The 27,211-nt window shown below is 53.6% G+C and overlaps 1 protein-coding gene across 3 annotated transcripts; it reads right to left on the minus strand.

The window, feature by feature from the left end:
• Positions 1–44: 44 nt before the first annotated feature.
• On the minus strand, positions 45–27,211 carry DHX37 (DEAH-box helicase 37). Of its 3 annotated transcripts, none has more exons than XM_017651103.3 (27): positions 27,010–27,211; positions 25,556–25,725; positions 24,148–24,260; positions 22,383–22,716; positions 20,329–20,477; positions 19,063–19,155; positions 17,570–17,666; positions 16,562–16,675; positions 14,283–14,384; positions 13,915–14,029; positions 11,683–11,778; positions 11,389–11,471; positions 10,625–10,769; positions 9,972–10,048; positions 9,402–9,634; positions 7,933–8,044; positions 6,596–6,702; positions 6,283–6,471; positions 5,436–5,560; positions 5,231–5,347; positions 3,882–4,054; positions 3,166–3,280; positions 2,907–3,044; positions 2,609–2,703; positions 2,442–2,515; positions 1,037–1,134; positions 45–882 (listed from the first exon to the last, which is right to left on the minus strand). In XM_017651103.3, exons 1-27 carry the CDS (start codon positions 27,113–27,115, stop codon positions 797–799), a joined length of 3,456 nt encoding a protein of 1,151 aa, XP_017506592.1. In that variant the 5' UTR covers positions 27,116–27,211; the 3' UTR covers positions 45–796. The 3 variants fall into 3 exon arrangements, 2 of the variants coding, with proteins under 2 accessions (XP_017506592.1, XP_017506591.1); XM_017651102.3 differs by having other exon boundaries at positions 22,383–22,719; XR_012125827.1 differs by lacking the exon at positions 2,609–2,703 and having other exon boundaries at positions 22,383–22,719.

Raw genomic sequence — 27,211 nt, forward strand, 5'->3', positions numbered from 1 at the left:
AGTGGCCAGGCTGTGGAGAAAGTGAATAGTTTTGGAATATTAAACATGTATTATGTTGTTTTATTTATGCATTTGTATTATGAACTTTATACATTTATATTACAGAATTAGCACAAACTGATTAGGGAAAATACCCAAGTAAATGTGGGAGGAAATCAACCATCCCCGCAGGCTCCCCGCGCTGGGTGATCATCATAATCACGCTGGTGAGCGTCACCCAGACTAGTTAAGTTTCCATTATGCGTATGTACGTGGGGGAAGAATGTCCTCACGACCACATCTATACTTAGAGACTGGAGAGGAGGACTGAACAGACTCGGCATGTAGTTGCTCTCACAGTGAAGATTTACTATAGCCTGCAGGTGGGCGCCCACTAGTGTGGGGGAGCGGCTCCACTCCACAAGAGGCTGCATGGGACCCGGGGTCCTCCCTTGCCGCAGGGAGGACTCACAGCCCTGCCGGGAAGGGGGCACAGGAAGGGCCTGTGGTCACTCCCTCTTGCCCTGCTGCTCCACAAAGGACTAATGTAGTCCACTGATTATGCTGAAAAGCAGTCTGGCATGTGATATAAAACCATTACCCACCATGTAACAAATAGTTACAAAAGTCACCCCTGGGTTTAGGCTGCCCAGGGTGGCAGAAGCTGTGCCCAGAATCAGGCCAAGATGAATGAAGGTTTCCAGGTCTTCACATGACTCCTGGGAGCAGTCCAGACGATGTGGTCATGCTAGAAACTGGCCACTGCCAGCCCCCTTGGTACCCAGACTGGTCGTTGGCCCTGCAGCCAGGCTTTGGGTCAGAGGTCAGAAGTGGGGGGCCAGGCTTTCCCGATGTCAGTGTGCATGGCCTGTGGGAGCCACTCGCAGTACTCAGCCAGCAGGTCTGCAGGAGGTGGGAGGGAAGATGGTGTCACAGTGGTTCTATGCCCAGCTGCCTGCTGCAGGGCAGATACTCCTGCCAACCCTGGGTTACCACAGTGGGATCCCATCCACTCCTAAATCCTTGGCCATGGGGCACCTGTCCTGGTCAAACTCACATTTGGGGTTTTTCTTCCAAGTAGCTAGCAAGGTGTCTCGGCAGTCGGCTTTCTTGGCAACAAGGGCTCTCAGGAGACTCTCTGTCCTGGGCTGCAGCCTGTGGGTGGGATACAGGTCATGGCGCACAACACAACACCCACAGTGTCTACTGTCTGGTCTGCCCAGGAGCTATGAGAGCAGGTGGGCATCACTGCAAGACAGCCCTGCCCAGGAGGCTGAATTGTGTCCCTTCACCATGCTGGGGATGTTGGCCGCACAGATCTAGACCTCAGTAGCTCTCTGATGCCATCTCCTCCCACAGCTTGTATCTTTGCTGCCTCTGATCTGCCCTCCCTAGCCTTCCTCACATTCCTTGAGCCCATGCTCACCCAGGCTGCTTCTGTACATGCTGCTCATCCCACCTAGAACTTTCCTCCAGATTTCGGCCTGGCTCACATAGTCTGCTGAGCCATGTTCTCCTGAACTACCCCACCTCACCAGATGCGCCCCATCCCACTGTCCCGCTTTGTCTCTTCATAAGCTGAGTCATCACCTGCCATGTATGCTAGTCATGTTCTGTTTGGAATCAGGCTCCTTGCACTGGGGCTTCCCTATGGGATGGGGTCATGCTTAGATCCCAGCACTAAAACATGCTTGGCACAGAGCACATGCTCAAAGTCATCTGCTGGGTGAATGACTCGGTTGGCAAGAGGGTGCCTGGCTCCATGCCCCCATCCCGAGTGGTGGGAAATGCTGCTGTGTGCATCCGTGCCCGCCTGCTTCCTAAGCCCTGAGCCCTCTGTACTGTCTAGGATTCCAGTCTTCCTGGGGCTGGGCTATGGGTAGAAAGCAAGCAAAGCAGGGAGGCTGGGATGCAGGGTAGGTCTGTGCTCAGTGGGCAGGAGGCCCCCAAGGTCACAGGTGTGCTGGACACTTGCTGCTGATACCTGGCAGCTCTATAATGGGTTGAGGTCCACCCAAAAGTCCATGTCCATCCAGAACTTCAGAATGTGACTTACTGGAAAGAGGATCTTTGCAGATATAATTAACTAAGATGAAGTCATACTAACTTGGGGTGGGCCCTGAAGCCAACAATTGGTGTCCTTAGTAGAAGAGAGGACACAGAGATAAAGTGGATGACCATGTGGAGAAAGAAGTAGAGATGGGAGGGATGCAGCCACAAGCCAAGGAAAGCCTAGAGCCACCAGGAGCTGGAGGAGGCAGGCAGGGTCCTTGCCTAGAGCATTCAGAGGGAGCATGGCCCTCCCCACACCTTGATTTCCAACTTCTGGCCTCCTGAGCTGTGAAAAATAAATTTCTCTTGTTTCAAGCCACTTGGTTGATGGTCATTAGTCACCCCAGGACACTAATAGCAGCTCCCTCCACCACCACCTGCCACCCTGATGCTTTGGGGAAAGGCTGTACCTGGCCCATGTTTTCAGCATCGTGCTGGGGCTAGACAGCAAACAGCCCCGGTGCGAGGCCAGCTTGGGGAAGACCTGAGGAGAGACCACAGGATGGGTGAGGGGCTCAGGGCTTGTCTCCTGCCAGGGAACAGAGGAAGGGGTTAAGGGAACCGCCAGGCTGCCTACCTGCCCTTCCAGCAGGGCCCGGGCAAAATGCTTGTAACAGTCAATGCCCTCTGGAAAATCCACCTGGACTGCAGGGAGTGGCCAGCCAATGCGATCTGGGGGGCAGGAGCAGATGACCAGGGCCTGGGACAGTTTCCCACAGGCCACTAGTCCCGTCCCCGAGCCCTAAGGGGCAGGAAGCCTGTGGTGATACCACCTGAGACATACACACTTCCTAGATGCCCAGGGCATGGAAGCACACGTCCATGAAGCCCAAGGTGGGCAGGAGGGCCAGGCCTCTAGAAGTCAACCGACTTACAGAACACACTGGTCCGGTGACACAGCACCCGCCCCTTGTCAGGGCAGTAGGCGGGGGGCGGCTCGTCCAGGGGCTTCTCGAACTGGCAGTACGAAGGCAGCAAGACTGGGATCCACTGGACCTCCATGGCCGAGACGCCTGGGAGCCCGGGAGACAAGGACCGGGGTCATGCAGGCACGCTGCCAGGAGGGGCTCCCGGAGACACAGCTGACCAGAACCTCAGGGGAACAGGCAGAAGGCTGGCCACCAGCTTTGCTACCTTTCATGTACATCTTGGTGGTCTCCACAATTTCCTGGTAGACCACAAAGTCAGGGAGCTCTCTGAAGAGGACGGAACTGGGGTGGATGAAGACAGGGTCATCAAGGAGAGGAGTCTGCATAAAGAAAGAAGAGTGTGAATGGACATATGCATGTGGTGCATCTGAAGGATGGAATGGTATTCTGATGTGTGTGCTGGCACATGCTAGAACATGGGTGAACCTCAAAAACAGGATGCTGAATGAGAGGGGCCAGACACTAAAGGCCACATGTCCCACTAATATGACATGTCCAGAACAGAACATTCCATGGAGATGTGTGGAGTCCAGAGATTAGGAGAAAGGGAGCAACTGCTAAGGGCTGCTTTTCTGGGAGATGAAGATGTTTTAAAATTGACCTAAAATTGACTGTGATGGTTACAGAACTCAGTGAATACTGAGAAACACTCAACTGTATACTTTAAAGCAGTGAATAGCATGGTAGGTGACCTCTATCTCAATCAGGCTGTTACAAAAATAAAGTTGGCAGTGAAGCTAGCATCCAAGGAAAGATGAAATTGCACTGTCCCCAGGACTCAGGACTGGCCGACCCAGACCCTGAGTGTTCCCTAGCTGCCACTCGCTGGGTATGATGAGTGCCCAGACTAGCAGGACAGGATGGTGGGTGGAGGGGAGCCCTGGTGCGGTGACCCCTGCCATCCCTGGGCCGATGCCTGACCTTGTAGGCGTTTCTCCACTTGTCATCCAGCAGATCCTCGCTCTGGACCCTGCGGGCGAGGTGGTCACCCAGGCCGGCTGCCACAATCTGCCGCAGATAGGTCACCTGGCTCTCGGAAGGCGGCTGCATCTTGGGGTCCACAAAGACCCCAGCCTCGGGGCACACAGCATTGACTGCAGGGAGACGCAGTGTGAGGATGGCAGGCAATGGCAGTGAAGTCTGGGCTGGCCCTGCCCTGGCCCCTGAATGCGTGGCTGCTCCCTACCCCATGCTCACTTCCTGCTCCTCCTCAGGACGACCCTGGCTCCACTGTGAGAGGCAGAGAGAGCAGCTCAGATAGGCCTGACCATCAGCCTCAGTAAAGGGTGGCACCTCCCCAGGAGAGACCTGAGGGCTGGCTGTCCTGCAGATGCACGACAGGGGGGCCCGTGTCTCCTCCTGAGCTACTGCCAGTGCCACTGAAGGGAACGACACCTGTGTTGAGCCCAGGTGTGAACTCCAGGCAGGGATCACTCCTCTGAACAAGGGTAGAAAGCCCTGGGGATACCTGGGGCCACGGGGTTTGGGCCCTGCTGCTGTGGGGTCGGTGGCAGGGAGAAACAAGGGGCAAGACCAGGGAGGAGGAAAAAGAGTGGATGTTTTTCATCTGAGGTTTGCAATGTATTTAAACCTCCTGTCTTTCTTATAAAACCTTCAATGAAACATACACTGCTTAATTTAAAAGGGAAGGAAGGAAGAAAGAGAAACAGGAAGGAAGGAGAGAAATAGGAAGACGGAAGCAAGAACCAGCACAGGACCCAGGAGGCCCACCGACCCCAGGAGCTCCCACCTCCCACATCCTGCCTGATGTGGCTTCAAACAGGTCTGGTCTCTGCTGTTGGAGACCAAACTCCCACCAGGAGGCCCTTTCACAGTTGGCCGTGGTGCAAAGGAGCAGGGAACCCCAGGATGAGGCCATGGGGGTCCCCGGGGCCACTGGGCAGGAGGTGCAGATAACAGCTGGTCAGGCCAGAGGCAGGCATGGAGAGTGACAAGAGGGACGCCACCACAGAAAAGGTGAGGCCGAGAGGCAACACGATGGGCGAGCATGCTCTGCTCACCCACTCCGTCACTACTCTTCTCCTGCATGTCCAAGGAGGACCACGTAAGGGACAAGTAGCAATTTTGGGCTTACAAGTAAATTCTATCAAGTAGGTCAATTTCCAAACATGAAATCCGTGAATAATGGGAGTCAACTGTACTTAGATAACATTGTTCAAAACAATTTTAAATGCTGAACGGGTTACGTTCTCTATTGGATGCCGCTCGAGGACCTGGGGAGCCCCTGGAGGCTAGCTGGGAGGCCACACCTGCGGTGGTCAGCTGACCCCGTAGGCGCCGGATTTCCATCATGGCCTTGTACCGCAGCCCGTTGGCCTCGCAGAACTGGGGTGAGCAGCCAGAGTACTCGCAGGCCCCCACAGCACCTGAGGACAAGAGACAGGGAATGCACTTACTCTCTGCCCACACCCCCGGCCGTGTGGCACCCACCCGCTTCCCTGCTGGGGCACACACCGAGCAGCACCATGATGTCTCCCAGTTTCAGAGAAGCGCCTCGCCCCGCCCAGATCCTCTTCATCTGGGCCACCCGGGCCCGCTTGCCCTTCAGCCTGGCAAGCTCCTCATCACTGGCGGCTGGTCTGCAAACACACACACCACTCAGACTACTGCCCTGGTGCCCTCAGGGCTGCAGAGGCAGGGAACCCCTTTGTTAACTAGGGCAAGGCTCTGAGGCTCAGGGGCAAAGAGAACACATGGTTGGGGCTACTGATTAACACGATTAAGGTCTTAGGTTCAAAATTCACCACGAGCAGCCAACAAGATTAAACATGTGCATGCCTCCTAACCCAGCAATCCCATGTCTAGAGGTGATTATAAAGAAGTATTATAATAATTAACACTGTACACTGCTACACTGCCTATAAATATAAGAAAAAATGCTGAAATGGCTGTAATGATATTCACCAATTCTGGCCTGGGTAAGTGAATTATTCTGGTGGTTCTCAAACCTGGAAATCATAGCTGACATGCAGTTCAGGCACAATGACTCACTTATTATTAACATCTCATCCCTATTTTTCAGATGTGGAAGATAAGGCACAGAGGGATGAAGTCATTTTCCCAAGGCCACACAGCTCAGAAGTGGCAGAGGGAAGTCTGAACCCCGACGGCCCCCATGGCGCAGAGTCTGGGCTCCTAGCCACTATGCCTCTGAGCCTTGACCCCAGCACTGCTCGAGGAGTTTTAGAGAAACAGAGTTCTGTAGAGGTCAGAGCACTGATGGCTCAGGGAGGACTAGGTCCTTGCATAAGGTCACCTCTCAGCCCACAGCAGCCCCTGAATGCCCAGCCCCCGAGCGCACCTGTCCAACTCCTCAAACAGCTCCCGGACTGTCATGGCGGCCACAATGGTGATGGCGTAGGGCAGACAGCTGTGTTGCCTGCTCAGTGCCAGCATCTTGGCATAGCGAGGTGCCACGGGGAATGTGGCCATAGTCCTGCCCAGCTCGGTGATAGGACAGCTCAGCCGGGACCTCTGCAGCTGCTTCACCCTGGGGATGGAGGCCTGTGGTGGGAGGGGCTCCATGGGAAGGCTGAGGCCCAGGTGCTCACGTTGGCTCTGGAGAGGGGAGGGTGGGGGATGGGACCCCAGCTCCCCAACCCACCCTGCCCTACCTTTCTGCTTTCTGGGGTGCTTGCAGGGCACCCAGCGCAACCAACAGCTCCTCGGCAGCAATAAGGGCCTCCAGGGAGGGCGGGGTGGGAAAGGGGAAGTTGAACACCTAGGACCCAGGCAGAAGGGCAGGAGACAGAGTGAATGCAGAGAAGCAAGCATGGTGACCCAAGAGGCAGCAAGGCCAGGCTGGCAGGAGGATGGGTTCCTACTGCCTGTCCTTTGAGCACCACTCACCACCCAGAGCATGGGGGCCTGGATACTCAGAAAGCAGCCCCAGCAGTCAAGATGTATGTGCCAGGGGAACCCCAAAGCCTCCTTCCTTCATTTATTCACACGGTTTCCATTTACTGGGCATGCCCAGTGTGTACAGAGGCTTCCTGGCACTAGAGATGGAGGGAAGCATGGACACATGGGCTCAGCCTCCACTGAGCACCATCAGCCAGAAGGGGCCCCAGACGACCAAGGAGTAAGCACATGAGCAAACAGGAGGGAGTGCCCACACGGCCAAATGGCCAGAGCCCTCGAGGACTGTGCTCAGAGACGGCAGCACCTTGGAAAGAGGGAACAGCTCAAAACAAGTGTGCTCACAACGCTCTGGGCCTCTCGTTCCTAGCACACTCCTATTCACAATAGCCAAAGGTGGAAACAACCCAAGCGTCCACTGACAGATGAGCCACCAAGAATACGGTCTGTCGCCAGCAGAACACGATCCAGCCATGAAAACGAAAGCAGCACTGACACGTGCCAGGACATGGATGGATGCACCTTGGAAACATCCGGCTAAGTGAAAGAAGCCAGATGCCACAGGACAAATATCCTGAGTTCACATGAAATGTCCAAAGTGGGCAAATCCAGACACGGAAGCTCATTTACAGCTGTATGGGGCATGGGGAGAGTGGACAGGGAGTGACTGCTCACGGGTCCGGTCTCTCTCTGCCAGCACCACCCCTCCTGGAGCAGGAGAGGCAGCGACCCCTGGATGGGGCTAAGGGAGGACAGTGCTGCCCACAGTCAGAGGGCAGTCAGCCGTGTGAGCCGCAGGTGACTGACCTCCATGCGGGGTGAGCCCTCCATCTGCATGGCTTCCATCCCGGGCAGCCATCCTCTAGGGGTTCCAGGGGCACAGCCCTGGGGAAGCAGGGGTCCCAGGAGCATGTGCTAGTGCAATGTCCTGGGAGAGCCCGCTAGGTGGCTGGGCAAGCTCCATGGGCTTGGCTCCTGATGGACTCGGGGAAGGGAGCCGGCCCAAGACAGACTGTGGCCACCCCGCCAAGCGGCCAGACACAATGCTCGGGAGGTCAGTGGGCAGAGGGCAGGGCTGAGGGCTGCGACTGACCTTTTCAATGTTGAGAGCTTTCATCTGGAGGATCAAGTCTTCAACGGGCCTCCGGGTGATTTCAGGAGGAGGAAACTGCTCAAAGTCCCCAAAAACCGCAGAAGAGTAGAGCCTGAGTAGAGAGTACCACCAATAGTAAAAAATACAAATAAGTAAATAAAAAGAAACTCAGCCAAACCACCTGGGCACTGAATCTTTACACGGCCACTTCCTGCCTCATTTTCCTCACCTGTGAAACGAGGGCAGAAGAGCGGTGCCTTGCTGGGACACAGCACACAGTGTTTTCACTTCTCTCATCTCCTACTATCTTTGTATAGTTTCTCAACTTTTTTTTTTTTGTAATTTAAAACAATGTTGAAAAGAACAACAATAAAGTTACTAAAGACATAACAGAACACAAATTGGGAAAAAAGTCTGCCAATAATACCTCTGGGATCTAATATCTACATTATATACAGAATACTTTCAACTCAATGATAAAAAGACCACCTCACTGGAAAAATAAGCAAAAAATCTGGTATACATTTACCCAAAGAACATACACAAATGGCCAAAACGCATGTGAAAGGATGCTCAGTGTCATTAGCCTCCATGAGGGAAACACAATGACACGTCACACTCCCACTGATAAAAAATAACAAGTTTTGGCAAGTATGTGGAGAAACAGGAACCCCCCTGGCAAGGTGGGTGGGGATATAAAACGGGGCAGCCACTGTGGAAGATAGCCTGGCAGTTTCCGGAAGGTTAAACACAGAGGGACCACATGGCCCAGCAACACCACTCCTGGGTACAGACCCAAGAGACACAGAAACCGATGTTTAAGCAGATGCCTGTACACAGATGTGGCACTATTCACAAGGCCAGAATGTGGGAACAACCCATATGATCAACAGACCCCGATGAACACAGTGTGGTCCAACCACACAATGGAATAAGACTTGGTCTTGAAAGAAGTGAAGTGCTGACACAGAGGCCACAACATGGACAAACCTTGAAGACCTGAAGCCAGACACAAGGCCCCATAGTGTGTGACCTCACTGATAGGAAATGTCCAGAAGCGGCAACTCCACAGACAGAAGCAGATGGTGGGTGTGACACTGGGGCAGGGGAAACGGGGAGAGCTGCCTGATGCACACATGGTTTCCTTTGGGGTGATGAGAACGTCTGAAAACTGAATGCACAGCTCTGAACACACCAAACCACAGGAATTTCATTCCAAAATGGTAAATCTTATGGTATAGGAATTGTATCTCCATAAAGCTGTTAATAAGATAAAAACAAAGCAGCTAAGGATAGAGCCTGACTTCAGTGAGCGATATGAGCATTTGAGAGCCAACAAGGGCTTTGGAGCACCCCAAGGACACAGGGTCCATTGCACACAGGGGAGGGGAACCCCTTTCCTTGCCCCTCAGCAGGTGGCCACTGCAGAGCAGCCCCAGTGTCAAATGAGGGGCACCCAGGAGCCCCACCTGTAGCAGTGGCCAGGCTCTGTCCGACCTGCTCTGCCTGCCCGCTGATCGGCCGAGGCCTGGGAGACCCAGGTGACGCGGAAGGAGGACACGCCAGTGACACGGTCGTAGTGCCTTTTCTTCACCTTCCCACAGTCCACCACGTACTTGATGCCTGGGATGGTGAGGGATGTCTCGGCCACATTAGTGGCCACAACACACAGCCGTGTCCCCTTCGGGGGAGGTTGAAAGACCTAGGATAATGGGGGTGGCAAGAAAACACCAGAATCAGTATAGAATTTGTGGGATAGAGGTGTAGGAATTTCTCTTAATCAGAGAAAATTCAGCCAGGCTGGGCAGTGCTTGGGAGGTGATGAGACGGACAAGGCCTCTGCAGGGTTGCAGCCACAGCACTCCTAAGCAGGAAGTGTTTCTATTCTCCAGGGAGCTACCAATGCCCTCGCAAAACTCTGGAGGTGCTGATCAAACAGGTGATGGGAAGGAAGACCCAGGGCCTGCCCTGCCCCCTCCTGATGCCCTTAGGAGATGAGGTGGGCACCCTGAGCCTGGCACCTGCCCTCAGCCTGTTACCTGTGCTTGCTTCTCTGGGGCCAGCAGAGAGTAGAGCGGGAGCACATGCAGGGGCAGCGAGGTGTCTGGCTGTTCACCTGCAGGAAGTAGAGGCGTGCTGGCACCCTCAAAGGCCTGGGCAGAGCCAAATTCAGGACGCCCAGCCCCTACTACCTGCTGGACAGGTCCCTATGCCAGCCCCACTGCCAGGGGTTCAACCCTCATTACTAGCACAGCAGGTGGGTACCCCGGGGTGTCCTGGAGAAGTGACCAAAGGCTGTCCCCACCCCACTGCCCTGCCCTGCCCTGGGTTGGGAGCACCCCCCATGCTGCAGACTCTCTTCTTCTCACGAGCCTGGCCATAGGCCCTACAGCTTGCTGGGGGTACCCTTGGGCTAAGCCATAAAAGGCCTGGGCAGGGGCCACCCAGCAAAGCTGAGCCAGGGGTGGCACCACCACTACCATCAACACAACAAATACTGAGGGTCTGATTTATGCCAGGCAATACAATTCTAGGAGCTCAGGCAGCAGGGATGAAGCAGCCAGAACCCTGCCAATGCTGAGGCTCAGCACCAGCGAGGAGCACACACTTGGGGTCACACTGCCAGCCTCAGGGCCAGCCGTGTGGGACAGAGATCTCGGCCTGGCTGCAGCAGGCCCTGCCAAGGCCACACCTCCATCTGCTCCACTGTCCCCCAGGTCCAGGTCCAGGTCAGAGTCCAGGGCTCCGTCCTCCTCATCCACCTCTGCCTCCCTGTCCTCGTTGCCTTCACCCACTGGCAGCACGGAATAGTTGTCCAGACTGATCTGGGGCAATGTCTACAGTGAACAAGACATTAGGGCCAAGGGCTGCAGGTGACCCTTGGTGGAGAGACCCATCACCAGCAGGAAACACAGGTGCACTCAAGCACAGGGCCCAGCACCCCTGCCTGTGAGCCACACGACCTCAGGCAGGTCACGCGACCTCTTCCTACAATCATAGGACTTTGTTCTCAGGGCTGCTGCAAGGACTTAAGTTAGCATACAGGAAGCACTCAGAAGGCCACCGGGTGCTGTAACGTGGTAGGAGGGTGGTAATCACTCAACTGCACCAAGGGGTCCCTTGCCTTGTCCCGCCTGCCCTCGTAGGGGATCCTTACGGGCCCTGCTCAGGTGCTCAGGGCTCTGCTTTCTGGAAGCTTCCTCATGGCCCACAGTACAGAGAACCATAAACGTTGTCAATGGCGCTGGAGTAGCACCATCCAACAGGACTCTCCTCCATGGAAGGAATGTTCTAGACCTGTGCTGCCCCAAGTAGCTACCGAGTACCTAAAATATGTCTAATGTGACTGAGGAACTGAATTTTGGTTTCACTTCATTTTCATTAAATTTCCACTGACACGGCCACATGGGGCTGCGGCCTCCACACAGACATGGTATCGTCAGGGCCACTACATACCACTGCCGGTGCCTTCTTGGCTCGCCTCCGGGACTTCTTAAACTTCCGAGTTTCTTCTACTGAATCTTCCTGATCTTCTTTTTCTGGAAGAGACGAGCAGCTTGGGGAGGGGGACACCTTGTGTCCAGGGCAGGTCATCTGGACTGCTCTTCCCTGTTCGGGGTAAGGTCGCCGCATCCGCAGCATTTACTGGGGGGACGGGAGGGCAGCAGAGGGAGGCTCTGGAGTCCAGGCTGACTGCCCCGGCCTCTGGGGGCAAAATGTGTTCTTGAGCAGCCCAGCAGCTCGGGTTACCTGGTGGCTTGAGCCTGGTGGGTGGAAAGGTCCTCCTCAGCCTGCGGCACAGTGTGTGTACCTCTGCCTGCCCTGTCAGGAACACCAGGATCCCGCCTGCGGAATGCACAAGGTGCCCCATTACCCGTTCACTCATGCAGCGAAGACTGATGGAGCCACAACCACCTGCCTGTCTGCTGAGGGGTGGGTGTGAAGAAGAGCCGCCAAGCTGGCACTACAGAGACCTGGCCAGCAGGGCCAGCCACCCTGAACCTCAGGGCACTGGGATGCGGGAGCTAAATGGAGTCTCCATGCCACGAGGCAGTTCCACTTGGGGCACAGGCCGGAGAGAACAGGAGAGGACTGGACAAACGCTCACAGCAGCATGATTCACAACAGCCACAAGGTGGAGGCAGCCCAGAGCCCACCAGCCAGTGAGCAGATAAACAGACGGCGGTCCATAGACACAGTGAGAGACATTCATCCTTACGAAGGCCTGAAGCTCTGACACACGCTACACCATGCACGCACCTTGAAAACGTTATGCTCATTGAAAGCAGCCAGTCACAGGACATGTATCGCATGATCCCACTTCTAAGAAACGCCCAAATAAACCCATGGATGCAGAAGGTAGGATGGTCAGGGCCAGGTGTGGGGGAGGGAAGGACTGAGTGTTCAGTGGGGACAGAGTTTTTGTTTAGGAAAATGAAAGAGGCCTGGAGGTGGATGGTGGTGTTGACTACACAGCAATGTCAGTGTACTAAATGCTGCTGAATTGTACACTTAAACCTGAATAGAAGAGTAAATGTTATGTATATTTAGCCACACAAAAAAAAAGAGGAAAGAAAAGTGAACAATGTAAGTTGAAGCCAGGAGTGGCCATGGCTGCCTGGGGAGAAGGTGTCATGTGGGAAAAGAGCCCAGGACAGAACCCCAAGGAACAATGACATTTAAGGAGAAGGCAGCAGAAGAGTGACAGATGAGACAGAGAGGGCCACAGGGGTGGTGACACTGCAGAAAGGTGGTGGGGCCATCATGCTATGTAACGCTGCCAAGAAACCAAGCAAGAGCTTTCCACAAGAGCAGAGAGAGAGGTACAGTGACCCCGGCAAGACACGTTTGGTTGTGCGGACAGAAGCCACACTGAGTGGGGGGCAGGTGGGACCTGGGGGCTGAGGACATAGAATTTGTTCAAGGAGGCCAAGGCAGAGGGGAGGGCATTGCTAGGAGCTGTAAAGGGCTCCCCAAAGACCGTGTCTGACAGCACCCACACACCAGCAGAAAGGAGCAGGGGGACAGGAAGAGAAACCAGGGCACAAGACCCCTGGAGAGATGGGGGAGGTGGCAGGCAAGGAAGGAGGAGGGACAAGGTGCTCCTCCTTCTGCAGAGGCAGAGGGGAGGGAGTACGAGGGCCATCACTCTGAGTGGAATGTCTAAGGGGAAGCATCAGAAAGAGGGAAAAAGAGCTCAGAAGGAGGCAGAAGACAGTTGGCACCAGGTGGCCCTGGAGCTTGCAGACACCAGGCTGCAAGGCAGCACAGTGTCCTGGGGCAGCGAGGGGGGCTGACTGGGGAGCAGACAGCAGGGAGCAGGGGCTGGAGCAATGATGAGACAAAGAACAGGAGCGACCAGTGGAGAAGCTACTTTGCTGAGCAGGGTGCTTGCCTGCCGCCCCCAGCCCCAGGCCATGTCAGCACTTGCTACAAGCTCCCTCCTGGGCCTCACGCCCTCCCTGGACTCCTCCTGCCATCTCCTCACCACCTGCTCCATCTCCCAAAGACAAGGTGGGAACCCCTGAATAAGGAGGCCCATCAAACAGCTGAGTCCAGGGCCTCCTGCAGGACATGCTACAGAGACAGGAGCCTGTACAGCTCTCTCCCTTTCTAGCAGAGAAGGTGGGCCTCAGGTTCAGCCTCAGAAGACAAAGGTCTATGGCTGGGGGCCACTGCAGCTGTCCTAACCATACTCTGTGCAGTCTTCTTGTTTCTGGTAGGTGAAGCTGGTTTCTGTTAATATTGTTTCTTTTGGACATAATGTATTCACCCAGAAAAGGTCAAGACAATTTAAGTACCACTGGGTAAGGAACTGACCAAGTGCCACTGGGTGCTGCTCTTACCAGGCATGGGCAGAAGGTCCACCCCACCCATGTTAGTCACTGGAGCCTTATGATCCATGGACAGTGTGAAGACTGCAGGTTGAGCAAGAAAACCGAGGCACACAAGGTGCCCATGCTGCCTGCTCCCTGGCCTCACCTGCAGGCAGCATGCGGTGGATCTTGCAGACCTTCCGGAAACACTCGCCACTGTAGTCCTCCAGTGGTGTCCGCTTGTTGAAATGCACTGTCACTGGGAACTGCCTGGACTCAACCTGTGGAAGAAGCCCAGGGTGGCACTGGGGTGTGAGCTGTAGCCTGGCACAGCCTCCCCCTTTCCTGAACCTTTTGGTGGAGGACCTCTGCTTGGCACTAACAGTTTCTTAGTCCTCTCCAACACTCTAACCCTCACAGAGCGCAGCAAGGTCTCTCCAGAGGACCCTGTGCTGCCACAGCACCCTTGCTATGTCAAAGGTGACAGCGGGCCCCGCTTTACTGGCCACCCAGAGATGCTGTCCTGTGTCTCACCTTGATGACAGGGGGTGGGTTGGCGAAGAGCCGCTGGTTCTGGGTGAAGTCCTCCACCCGCAGCGTGGCCGACATGATGAGCAGCTTCAGTGGCAGGTGCCTCTGTGGGACGACAGGCTCAGAGACCACGGCCACCTGGGCTGAACCAGTGGAGTGGGGAGACTTCTGTCCTCTTGGCCTCCCTCTAGTCCCCAACCCCTCGGTCCCGTCTGGTTGCCAAAGATCCCCAAAAAATGAGCTGATAGTAGGGCCCACCTCTCCGAGGGAGTGGCTGGTTAAAAGGAGTCCTTTATATCCCCTATGTTAAGCTCTAATGGTATAATAGGCGGCAGGAGGGCTGAGCCCAGGGCGCACACAAGCCAAAGTCACAGCAGTCATCTGTCCCCAAATTCTGGGGGGAGTGCACTGACTCCCGAGCACGTGGGGGGTGCCCAGTTTCCAGCCCCTCAGCAGTGCCTCCTGTGCCTCACGGTAGGCGCTGCTCTCAAGACCTCAGGTGTGGTCTACTGAGGCTAGGAAACCCCAAACCCAGAAGCTAAAGCCTATTCAGCGTGCCGCTGGTGGAGAAGCCAAGGTGAGCAGCAGAGCACAGGTCAAAGGCCCTGTGTAGGACGCCGTCTCCCACCAGCGCCTCCTGAGCCCATCGCCTGCTTCTCCCCGCTGCGCCTGCTCCGCTCAGCCACCACAGGCTCCCTGAGGGCCCTCAAAGGCCACAAGGCAAGGCCACAGTGGGACACCTCTTCACCCCACCACGATGGCCAGGACTGAGAAAATGAGAAAAAACAAATGCTGGTGAGGACATGGAGAACGGGAACTTTTGGACACTGCTAGCGGGAATGTAAAATGGAGCAGCCACAGTGGAAAACAGGCTGGCAGACAGTGCAAATGGTTAAACATCATGCTCCCGGGTGACCCAGCAGTTCTGCCCTCAGGCACGGGCACAAGAGAAACGAAATGTATCTACCCAGAAACCTGTACAAACGTCCACGAGAGCCAAAAAGTGGAAACAATCCCAAAGTCCTTCAACAGACAGTGGGTATGTGAAATGTGGTTCAATGGCACAGTGGGATGTCATTCGGCCATAAAAAGGAACACGGCACCAACACACACTACAATGTGAAGGAGCCTCCAAAACATGAGGCTGAGTGAAAGGAGCCAGACACAGGGAGCCCATTGATGTGAGATGTCCCCAACAGGCAAATCCATGGCCAGAAAGCAGACTCCTGGGTACTCTGAAATGGGGGAGCATAGGCAGACTTGGGGTGATGGCTAAGAGGTGCAGTTTCTTTTCAGGGTGATGAAAATGTTCCAGAATTGATTGTGGTGATGGTAGTATAGCTTTGAATGCACTAAAATCTGCTGAAGTTGTGCTCTATAAGCAATTGATTACACAGTGTACAGCTCTTTTGAAAAAAAGATAGCGGGCCAGTTTCTGCCAGGGCCTTTGCACCTGCTATTCCCTCTGCTTAGACTCTCCTCGGCCCACAGGCACAACTTGCTCCCTCACTTCCTCCAGTTCCCCTCACAGGTCTACTTTCCGGGTAGGTCATCTCTCACCATTGGCCTTCCCACACGTCTCCCGGGCATCCCTCCTCCCTGGCTTTATCCATCACCAGCTCATACTTTCTGAGTTTGCTTACTGCCAGTTGCCTCATTGAAATGGAAGCCGCCAGACAGCAGAAACTGTTATCCTGTTCACTAGCAAGTGCCTGAAGGTCTGGCACCCGGCACACACAGAACTGGTATCTGTTTGGCTAATGTTCTGCACTTAAAAGAATTCAGCATGGTAAAGTGTCACGTTAGGCAGGATTGGGGGCCTGGACTGCTCCATAGAGCCTCTCACCCCAGGGCAGCATCCCTCAACCCAGCACTGCCTAACCAGGGTGGGGTAGGAAGATGAAGGAGAAGCTGAAGCTGCGCTGGGCAGCCCCTACTCTGCAAATTCCAAAGACCTGGCTGGTCTTCTTAAGCCAGCTCTGGTAGGGCCCAGCTGGCCATCAACTCCTGGCTTGAGCTTCTTGTTTTAGATGGAGGGAAAGGTAACAGTTTATGACGCTGGACCCAGGATTCCAACAGGGCGGAATCATAGGCTCTTTGCACCAAGACCCACGGCCCTGGCACTGGGCCTGGGGGGACCCTGACCTTGGGAGGCCCTCCCATAGTAGCAGCAGCTCCAGGTGCAGACAGATGGGGTCCAAGGGAGCCCATACTCCTGACTGGGTGGCAGAAGCCTTGACCTCAGGACTCAGGGGCTCCCTGGCACCCCACCTCTGCTCTACCTTTGCCCGGAGTGAGACGATACGGGATAGGAGGCCAATGAGGATGTCCGTGTACACACTCCTCTCATGGGCTTCATCGATGATCACCACTTTGTATTTCAGCAGCAGGAAGTCCTGAGGAGGGGAGGTCAGTGGAGTGAGGCTTACCAGTACAGGATTACTTCATACCCCAGAATGCCCACCCAAGGGGCCCCTCTGATGGCTGGTAAGGATCCTGGAGCACTCAGTCTGGGGGATCCTGGTCTGTGACCTTGGGCAGGCCACTCTACCTCCCTGTGCCTGTTTCATCCGTAAAATGGACAACAGGACCCACCTCAAAGGACCATGGTGACATTTTGATGACATTTACTATCTGTAAAGTACACAGAATGGGGCCTGGGCCTGGCAAAGAAAGTGCTATAAAAAGGGCAGCTACTATTTACTGGAGTTGGGCTACCAAATGCAGATGCCTGTGGGTGGGGAGGGTAGGTAGGAAACAGAAATGAGAAGTCAGGTGGGATCAAGGGCAGTCAGACAGTGCATGCCGTACAGAAAGGGGCCATCAGACCCAAACCACATGCACAGCCACCTTCTCAGTGACCCTGGCTGGTCTCGAGGCAGAGGAGACAGGAGTCACCTCTGCCCTCCCCAGAGACCCCTGCCCAGGGGTGTATCTCACAGCCAGTGAGGAGCAGAATGCACCTGGCTAATGCACAAAGCCTGTGAAAAGAGATCATAATAAAAATGTGTATGCAGTTAACGGGCACCTACTGGGCATTATGCTAAGGTGCTCTCATGCATTATACAATATTTGCTTCAAAACAATTGTATGAAGAAGGTACCAGCTTGCAGACCAAGAAATGAAGGCTCAGGGAGGTTAAGTTACTCACTGGAGGTCACACAGCAGCATGGTGGTACATACTGCTTTGCTGACAGCTGGCTTGCCAGCTGCTCACACCCGGGATGAATTCCTAACTCCCTGCTTCCACGCTCCTGGCCTTGCTATGTGAGACAATAGAAGCAACCCACCTGCTGGATTTCCTTGAGCAAGACACCATCTGTCATGAACTTGACTCTGGTCTCCTTGGTCACGTTTCCCTCATACCGGATTTGATAGGAAATGACCCTGTAGGGACACACTTCAGCTCAGGGCAGGTGAGTTACCAGAGCTGCAGTTGGTTGGAGCTGTAGCCCTGTAGTCACTTCAAGGTGGGCAGGTGACCAAGGGCAGGGCCCACCAGCTGCTCCAACAAGGCCCAGACATCTATCCAACCCAATCTCTTCTCCAGTGGGGACCCACCTGGACACTCCTTAGGAGCCAGCACAGACTGAGGGACACTCCAGGGTTATACATTTCTTAGTTATGATGAGGGTATTGGAATCATGCTTTAAAGAGTCCTTGTTTTTAAAAAATTAATGCAGAATGGGTTTTCCAGCCCCACACAGTGAGATACTGGGGATGAAATGGCACAGCATCTGAGACTGGCTTTCAAACAATGGCAGGTGTACAGATGGAACAAACTACATCACAGGTTGACAATTACTCAGACTGGATATTGGATACATGGGGCATATTATACTTGTCTTTCTACTTTTGTACATGCTTGAAGTTTTCCCAAGAAAAAGTTTTAAAAAGGATTACAAAAGGGCAGCTTTGTATGTATTATTATTTTCAAGAAATACTACTAAATAGAACCAGGAAGACACAGGAAGGAGAGAATAGAATTTCCCTGTTTACGTAAAGGTCAGACAGAACTAGTTGTTTGTCTGTGCCTAGAACTGTCTAGGAGGATCCATGGGAAGCATGCCGAAGAAGGCCCACCTAACATGCCAACAGAACAAACCTCCCCTCCTTGCCCACCAGCCCCAGGGTGCCTTGCCCATCTGTCTTTTCCACCAACATGTCCTGAGCCTGGAACAGGCAGGGCACACAGTGGGCGGTGCTCAGTGAGCACCTGAGAACAGGACAGACGAACCTGACTCTCTATAGCCATCCATGCTTTCTGACTTTTAGGCCACAATGGATGGGCCTCCCCTTCAGACTTGGACTCCACAGTCTGGGCTGAGGCCCGGGCATCTGCGTTATGAACACTACCTCAGGCCATTGTCAAGCAAGGCCCTATGTGCTTTGTTTTGCTGCTGCTCATGGAGGATTTCTATTTAGGACCTTTGCCTAAGGAACTTGGTGCTGCCGAATACTATCATGCCTCCCTGGATTTGGCCACTTACTGCTCTGCTCTTGAGCCCTGATAAGGGCCATTTGTCCCCTCAACGCACCATATGAAGTGAGCCCAAGAGCCTGGCTAGCCTGTCCCTGTTCCCTGGCACCCTGCCCAGGAGGGTCCTGCTGTCTGGCATGTGGGAAACCTTCCCTTACAAGGAGACCCCTATGCTTATATCCAACCCAGAAACCTTGGGAATGATGAGCACCCACAAAGTACGCAGCTCCCCCTGATCAGCTGGCACCTGGGTATGATGAGAGAAACACCCCCTATGCCCATAACAGGAGGCAGGGCCCTCACCGCTGTGACAGATTCATCTCCTTGGCCACTCGCTGGGACATGGCCATGGCGGCCACTCGGCGGGGCTCTGTGACGCCAATGATGCTGCTATCACTGGAAGAGGGAGAAGATGATGTATCAGCAGTACAGGGCCACTGTCTGTCCCAATGCCACACGTGTTCCCCATCAGGATGCACTGTGCAGAGTGGCCCTCAGCAGGGACGATGGGGCATGAGCACAGGCAGGCACTGCAGCATCAGTTAATGGCAAAAGGGCAGCCCACAGGTGAGCACAGGGGACGGTCTAATAGTCATGGAGACATGGAAACCAGGTGAACAGGAATGAGGCCTGGGTGGACCTGGTCTGCAACTTGGAGGTGCAGATGGACCCACCAAACACAACCCATCGAGGGGGAAGTGGCTGTGTTCTGGGCTCTGCAGAAAAGCATTAACCAGGCAGGCCTGAGATGCCCTCCCTACAAAGGCCTGTTTGTAGGATTCGTCCTTGGCTGGCATGGCATGTGGGATGCTGGATTTTGGGAGGGCTTCCACTACTTGCTAATGGGTAAGGGTGGTTCACTGGGTCTGGACTGTTAGTGCATGTGGTTTATGCTGACCCCCTGGGTTTCCTTCTGGGCACCTGGGATTTGGGGGTAGGTGCCAGGCAGAGGGCCCTGGGTGACCTCAATCAACACCCTAGGTGTTGAGTCCCTGGTGCGCTTCCTGGCAGACATTTCACACGTGCTGTCACGACCCGTGCCTGGGGAATTCGTGTGTCCTGTGTGACTTCCCTGGGAGGGGGCTCTGCAAGCTGAGCTGGTCCCTACCCTGCACTCCATGGGCCTCTCCCCTTTGTTGACTGTGTTCCATGTCCTTCCACTGTAATAAATCACAGCAGCAAGTACAACTACATGCTGGGTCTTCTGAGTCTTCCCAGCAAACACTGAACTGGGGGTGGTCTTGAGGACCACTGAGACACGAGTCAAAATCGCCAACAGGAGGCGACGTGAGTAAACACACTGTCCCGCATGCCGGGGCTGATCTAAGTGTTTTACATGGATTCCCCCATTTCATCCACATGGCAACTCTGTGAAGAAGGTGCAATGATTATCCCCATCTCACAGCTGAGGAAACTGAGGCCCAGAGAAGTCAGTTTGCCCAAAGTCACACAGCATGTAAATGGCAAGACAGCCAGGATCAGATTGGGAGTCCATGCCCACAATGACTTTTGGGAACCATATCACTGTCACCCGAAGGGCCTGTGGAGGACCCTGGGGCCAGCCCCCACCTGCTGTAGCCTGCTTCGTAGAGAAACTGGGGCACCTGTGTGGTCTTCCCGCTGCCAGTCTCTCCACATACAATGATGATGGGGTGCTCAGCCACTGCCTCCATGATTACTTGTTCTTCAGAGAGAATTGGGAGCTTTAGCCGTTCTTCCTGGTGAGAGAGGAAGCCAGCCCTCAGGGAATCGGGGTGGGGGCTGGGGGCTGCAGAATGGCAGAGGGAATAAGGGGACTCCACTCAGACAAAACAAAACCATGTAGGGTGACATGATTTTTATAAAGGTGGCAGCTGGAACATGAACGGCACCCAGCCATGGGGAAACAGGTGCACTTGCTGGTAAATGGAAGCCTTGATGCCTGGGGAAGGGGGCGGAGAGCCATGGCCCAGGTCCTTGGGAGTATGGGACCTGATGTCCTCGGGGACAGCTGGGCTGGTGCAGGATCCCCTCCGAGATGTGGGGGCTCTCAGCTATTGCTGGAGGGAGTCGACATTCATGGCACAAGCAGTTCTACAAATAACCTGCAGCTCATTTTATCAAAGTCAAGGATGTGTGAGCCTCCTCTTCGAGGTATGTTCCTGGAGCAGTGACTTTCAACCCTTTTCCCCTACAACCCACAGAAAGAGCACATTTTATATTGTGACACAGGACGCACACGGATGCATGCCCACACATATATCATATGCTGGAGGAATTTTGTGAAGTACTGCTTAGCTTTGTTATGTGTGAAGCATGCTAACATGCTAATTTAAAAAATCCCACTGTGTTCTATTTCTATTCTATTCCATTCTATTTGTATTTTTAGGGGGAAAAAAAACAGCTGCACAGGTCCTCTCACTAATGCCTGTGACCTTCAGTCTGCAAAGTCCACCCAAGAGAAAGATTTGCATGCGTGTGCATGACAAAGGCAAGAGTGCTTAATACAGTGAGGGTGAGACTAGGAGCAACGACCCGAATGCCAGCAAGAGGGTGTTTAAACTGTGCTCTGTCCACACAAAGGAGGACGTTACAGTGATGACAAAAAATGAGATCATGTCATTGATCAAAGCAGGCAAATCTTATCCAAAGTAATAAATGGTTTAGGAATACATATGTGGAAGAACCACAGAAGGCATCTCTTTCCACAACCAAATTCTTGGTATGAAACAGCTGCTCTAGGACCTGGGCGGCCTCCAGTGGCAGGGCCTTTGCACGTGTGGCCCTCAGTATGGGTTGGCCCCCCTACTCAGCCTCTGCTGGACCCTGAGATCTCCCCTGGACTCCTGCCCTGATGAGCCTCATGGTACCCGGTCTCTGCCTCCATGGCTCTGCCCCCATTCTGACAGCGAGTGGTCACCCTGCTGGATGGAGAGCTCCACAGGTTGCAGGTCACTGCATTTCCTGTGGCCTGGCCATGGCACACATTCAGTGGAGATGTGTGGATGAATGGAATAGTCACTGTCCACAAAGGGCCAGGCCCTGGGCTCAGGGACCTCCTGGCATTCCTGATGTCACCAACACCTTCCACCCACTGAGGTGAGTTGCTAACGGCATCACCTCAAGGTTTCCCGGGCCTCCTGTGGCCTCTGGACTGCATATCCCCAGATCCTCTTGTCGTCATGACAAGCAGTGAGACCCTCATCCAACCGGATGAGGAAACCAAGGCACAGAGAGGTGGAGCACCTGAGTAGACAGAGCCCTCACTCACAGAAGGCGGCGACAAGGCCCAGCAATGGGCTCGATGGCGGTGGAGCCACTGCTCCACTTTAGATCAACTGACTGTGTAGCCCACGCTCGTCTGGATGCATGGCCATCTGTCCAGGGCCCATGGTCAGAGGCTGTGAGTGATGGTGATAAAGCAGCAAGCACCCACCCCAACAGCCCGGACCGTGCTGGGACTGAGCACACACATCCTCACGTGCACCTGTTCCCCGTCTCTGTAGCAGCCCTACCAGGTAGGTAGTTATTTCTCTTTTCCAGACAAGGACACCGAGGAGTGGGAGGTGACACTGCCTGCCCAAATCACAGGACATCCTCTCCCCGCCAGCCTGAATTCTTATTACAAATATCGAGTGGCTTACCTGCATTTCAGGAGAGCGGTGCACAGGGATGAAGACAGCGCGCTTCACCAGAGGCTTGGCTCGGGCGGATGCTGCTGCGGGAGGGGCCACAGGAGTCCTGGCAGGAGAGGGCTGACTGCTGGGCACAGGGCTCCCACCCCTGGCCCCAGGTGGAGCTGGTAGTGTCCTGGTGGCACCCTCCTGCTGCTCGGCAGCTGGGGCCTCGTCAGGTTCAGGTTCCAACTCCACTGAGGACTCGGACTCCTCCTCTTCTGCCTCCTGGTGGCAGCGCTTGCGGTGGGCCCCACTGAGGCTACTGATCTTCTGACCCTTGGCTACCATCTCATCAGACTTCCTGCTGGGAGAGCTGGGAGTCAGGCCCACTGGCTGGGGCCTCCCGCTGACCACTGGTAGAGGCCAGAACTCAGAGGTCACACCCCTTCCCACCTCAGGGCCTGTGCACCTGCTGCCCCTGCTCCCTGGAGACAGCTTCTTCCCTTCACTAAATGCCACCTATCAGACTTTCCCTGACTGTAGCCTAACACCTCTCCCAACTTTCTACACCTCTAGTCCCTGCTGTACTTTGCGCTCGGTACTTACCAGCACTACATATGTATGTTTTGCTGACTGTCTATCACCCCACGATTACCATGTAAGTCTTAAAGGGAGCTTATTTATTACTTTATTTTTGTGCATTGTTTTATTCCCAGAGCCTAGAGGAGAGCCTGGGACACAGTTTGCACTCAGCAGCCATTAAATGCACAGCAGTATTTACAGGGAGTAGGCTGATGGTAAGACAGGAGCAAGCGTGGGGCCTCAGTGAGGAGGAGCACACTGGCTCTGTCCATCGGTCTGCTGACCTCTGCTCATGGGAATGCCAGTGGGTATGGCCAGACCTTCCAATTGCTCAAGACCAGGTGGGAATCTGGATTTTAACATGAAATCTAGATCTTAAATGTTGGCTATACTGGGTTGGATAATGTCTCCCAAAAATTCATGTCCACCAGAGATTCAGAATGTGATCTTTTTTGGAAACAGGGTTTCTGCAGATTTAATTAAGTAAAAAGGAGACCATACTGTATTAGGGTAGGTCCTAAATCCAATGGTGTCCTCAGAGAAGAGGAAACAGACACAGACACACAGAGAAGCCTTGGCAGACACAGAGCCATGCAGGGAGGGTGCTATGTGACAGTAGAGACAAGAGACAGGAGTGATGCACATAGAAGCCAAGGATGCCAAGGGAGGCTGGCCACCACCAGCTGCTGGGAGAGAGGCATGGAACAGACTGTCCAGCCTCCAGAGGGAACCAACCGTGTTGACACCTTGAAGGCCATGGTTGTTGCCTCCAGAAACAGAGTAAACTTCCTCATTTGAAGGCAACAGTTTGTAGTAATTTGTTACAGCAGCCCTAGGAGACTAAACACATTGGCCAAAGGTCAGAATGCCTTAAAAGCAGTACAGGATTCAACCAAAACTTGCCAGTGGGCCAAATCTAATCCTTGAGCACCCAATGGTAATTTCTAGCCAAATCATCTGTGCAAAAGCTGGAAGAACCTATATATAATGCAGGACTCCATGTTGCAGGAAAGCACTGACGTTGCTGGAGTTAACAAACTCTGCCATCCCAAGCACCAGTGTTTAGCAGTACTGGGCCTCTACACGCTAGACGCATGTTAGCACGCAGGCCACTGCAAACACTCAACCCCTGGGAGGCTCTGTAACCTGGGAGCCCTTCCCCAGGGGCCCTGGCAGAAGGATGGGTATCAGAGGGGGCTGGCCATCTCACTCTTTGGTGTGGTACATGTGGTCCCCTGTGCCCAGCTTGGATGTGGTGTAGAAAAGTCTCATCTCAGCTTCCGAAACCTGGACTTCACTCAATTTCTGTAGCATCTCTGCTCGCTGGGGAAGGAAACAAGTGTGTTGTTAAGATAGCTGGCATCACAACCCTCTCTCCAAAAGGGAAGGGGACTCTACATCAAATTTCAGCACCACTAACACTGACAATCTTTTTAAACTGGAGATCAAACAGCAATTGCATTGCTGCATGGCATTCTCATGCCAACAATGTGTGAAGCTGGGTGGCTTTTTACCCCCTTATGGACTCTGGGGTCAGATAAACAAGGCTCTCTCTGCATCACTGTACCATGTAATAGTTGAGTGACTATCTGGATGCCCATAGAAGGGACACCAAATCCCCTGAAGGCCATTCTGAAGGGTCTTTGCAGATGTCATGAGATTAAGGATCTTGAGATGAGATCCTGTATCATCCAGGTGGGTCCCAGATCAAAGTCAAGTGACCTTGTGAGACACACACAGAGGAGAAGGCCACATGAAGACAGAGGCAGAGGTGGAGTAATGTGGCCCCAGCCAAGTACCGTCTGGAGCCCCCAGATCTGGAAGAGGCAGGAAGAAACCTCCCCTAGAACCTTCAGTGGGAGCACGGCACTGCTGACACTTTGACTCTGGCTTCCAGAGCTATGACAGAATAAATTTCTGTTGTTCTAAGACACCCAGTTTGTGATCCTTTGTTTTGGCAGCCACAAGAAACAAATACAGATTTATGCCACCTGGCTTTGATCCAAGAGGTGGGAAAGTGACCAGCAGTAGAGATGGTCCAAGGTCAACCATAGGCTGATAACTGCCAGGGCTGGTAACAGCTACATGGGAGTCTATCATGCTATTTTCTCCACTTTTGTGTATGTTTGAATTATCCATCTCAAAATTTTTCCTTAAAAAATAAAAAAACCCTAAGGAAAAAAGGTTGAGATTCTCCAAAATAAAGTTAATAACACCAAATAATTAGGGGTGAAGAAAAAAAGATGAGCCTATTGATCATCTGACTCCTGGTTTAATAACCATTCTGCCTTCACAAACCTGGGCCCATCCCAGACTGCCAGAGCCCCAAGCAGCAAGCTCGGGAAGGGTTTGAAGGTTCTGGGCTGTGTGTCAGAGATAGGGGCTGCTAGTCACATGTGGCCATTTGATTTTAATTAAAATTAAATCACATTAAAAATCAATTCCTTGGCCACACTCGTCTAGCGATTACTGTACAGGACTGTGCACACAAAACATGTCCCTCATTCTGCAAGTTCTACTGGACGGTCCTGCTGCTGAGATCAAATCCGGGGACACAGACCCCCCCCCAGTGCTCCCCAGTCTGGAGAGCTGCACAGACCCTGACAGAGCAGGTGTACCTGGATCTTTTTCTCCTTCTGTTCTAAGATTTTCTGCAGTGTTTTCCGCTCTTTTTTGGTCAGAGGCTTCTTCTCCTTCTTTGACGGGGGAGGGGCTTTAGTCTTCTTTTTCTTCTTCCCCAGCAGAACTAGTGCATTGCTCGCATCAACTCCTTTCAGCCGGCCCCTTTCTGGAAAGACACACTTGCCTGATCCACAGGCCCAGAGGCCAGAGAATGCTGATGCTTAGATACTCAAAATTCCGCATTAATGCCCTTTTCCATTGGAATGGCTCCCATGGGCCCTCCTGCCCCACACTTGAGTTGCCTGTGTACCGCAAGCCGTAGGTTCTCTCAACTCATACACTCAGCACCTGTGGAGGGTCAGACTCCTCCGTGGCCTGGGGAACCTCCATCCTAGGCACGCGAGGAGAGGATGGTGGGCACCAGAAAGGGGGTACGAGCTGTGACAATGCTTCCCTCCAAGTGTGGTCCTGCTTTCAGTGGGGCTGTGAGGTCAAAACTATTTTTGTAGTAATACTATGATGTTCTCCTAAGAGTGTGCAGTGGACTAAGTACTGAGTTTGTATCATATCCACTTTTAAATGTTATAGCTTGAAAGTATACCACCTAGACCAAAATTTAGCTATGTTAGTCTTCAGCTCAGTCTACTCCAGCCCTTAGGGGAGGAGGGACTCTAGGTAGCCCCTGTTTCTGCCTGATATCTAATGCTGGTGCTCTTGCTCCAGTGCTCTGTAGGGGCAGTGCCTGACTCTCATGAACTGTTCAGGCTTTGTACTTCTTCATTTATGTTACAAAGTGTAGGAAAGACAGGTGACCCTCATTAAGAAGAACGAGACAGTTTTAAGCTATACTGCACTACAAGCTATCCATTCTATAGTTCTCAGAGTTATACTTTATTATGTATTATATATTAGGTTATATTAAATTTTGCATATTTATCTTTGCCTGTCTCCTCCCAAGGTCATCTAAGCTCAGCAGGGGAGGGATTTTTAAAACATCTCCTCTTCTGTTATGTTTCCTAAAATAGTGCCTGACACATAGCAAGTAGGTGCTCCTGCTAAAAAGGAGGAATCTGAGCAGAATGTCAAGCAGCCTGGAGCTGAGCAGTCAAGTCTGGGCTGAAAATACAAATTTAGAGATCGTAATTGAAGTCACTGGACTGGATGGGTTTACCTTACTTTCTTGCCCAAATTCCCAATTGCTACTATACTAGGGCTGGACCCCATGCGGGAGAAACCCCGGGGATTGTCCCAAATTCAATGTGAAAACTAAACTGTCACCGTCCCTCCTCTTTTGGATCATCTGAGAAGCGGTTCCTCTCCGGTCCTCCCGCCCCAGAGTCGCGCAGGCAGGGCACATTCTGGGAGCCCCCGGCCCCCAAAGGTCAACCCTGGCAGCGAGGGCCCGGTCCGCCCCTTCTCCGAAACCCAGCCGCAGTCCAGGACGCCTTACCCTCTAGTTCCAGCTGCACGGGGGGCGGCTCGGGGGCGCCCTTCGAGGGGTCGGGGGCCGCCTGCTGGCGCCCTTTGACGTTGTACCGCCGGCGCAGCTTCCCCATGGCGCCCCGGTTCAGTATAGGTCCCACGGCTGCCGACACGCAGCACGTTGAAACCCAGGCCACGTGAGCTCCCAGCACACCAGTCTGCAGAGAGAC

The sequence above is a fragment of the Manis javanica genome, chromosome 15, assembly GCF_040802235.1.
Source record: "Manis javanica isolate MJ-LG chromosome 15, MJ_LKY, whole genome shotgun sequence".
Classification (NCBI taxonomy): Eukaryota; Metazoa; Chordata; class Mammalia; order Pholidota; family Manidae; genus Manis; species Manis javanica.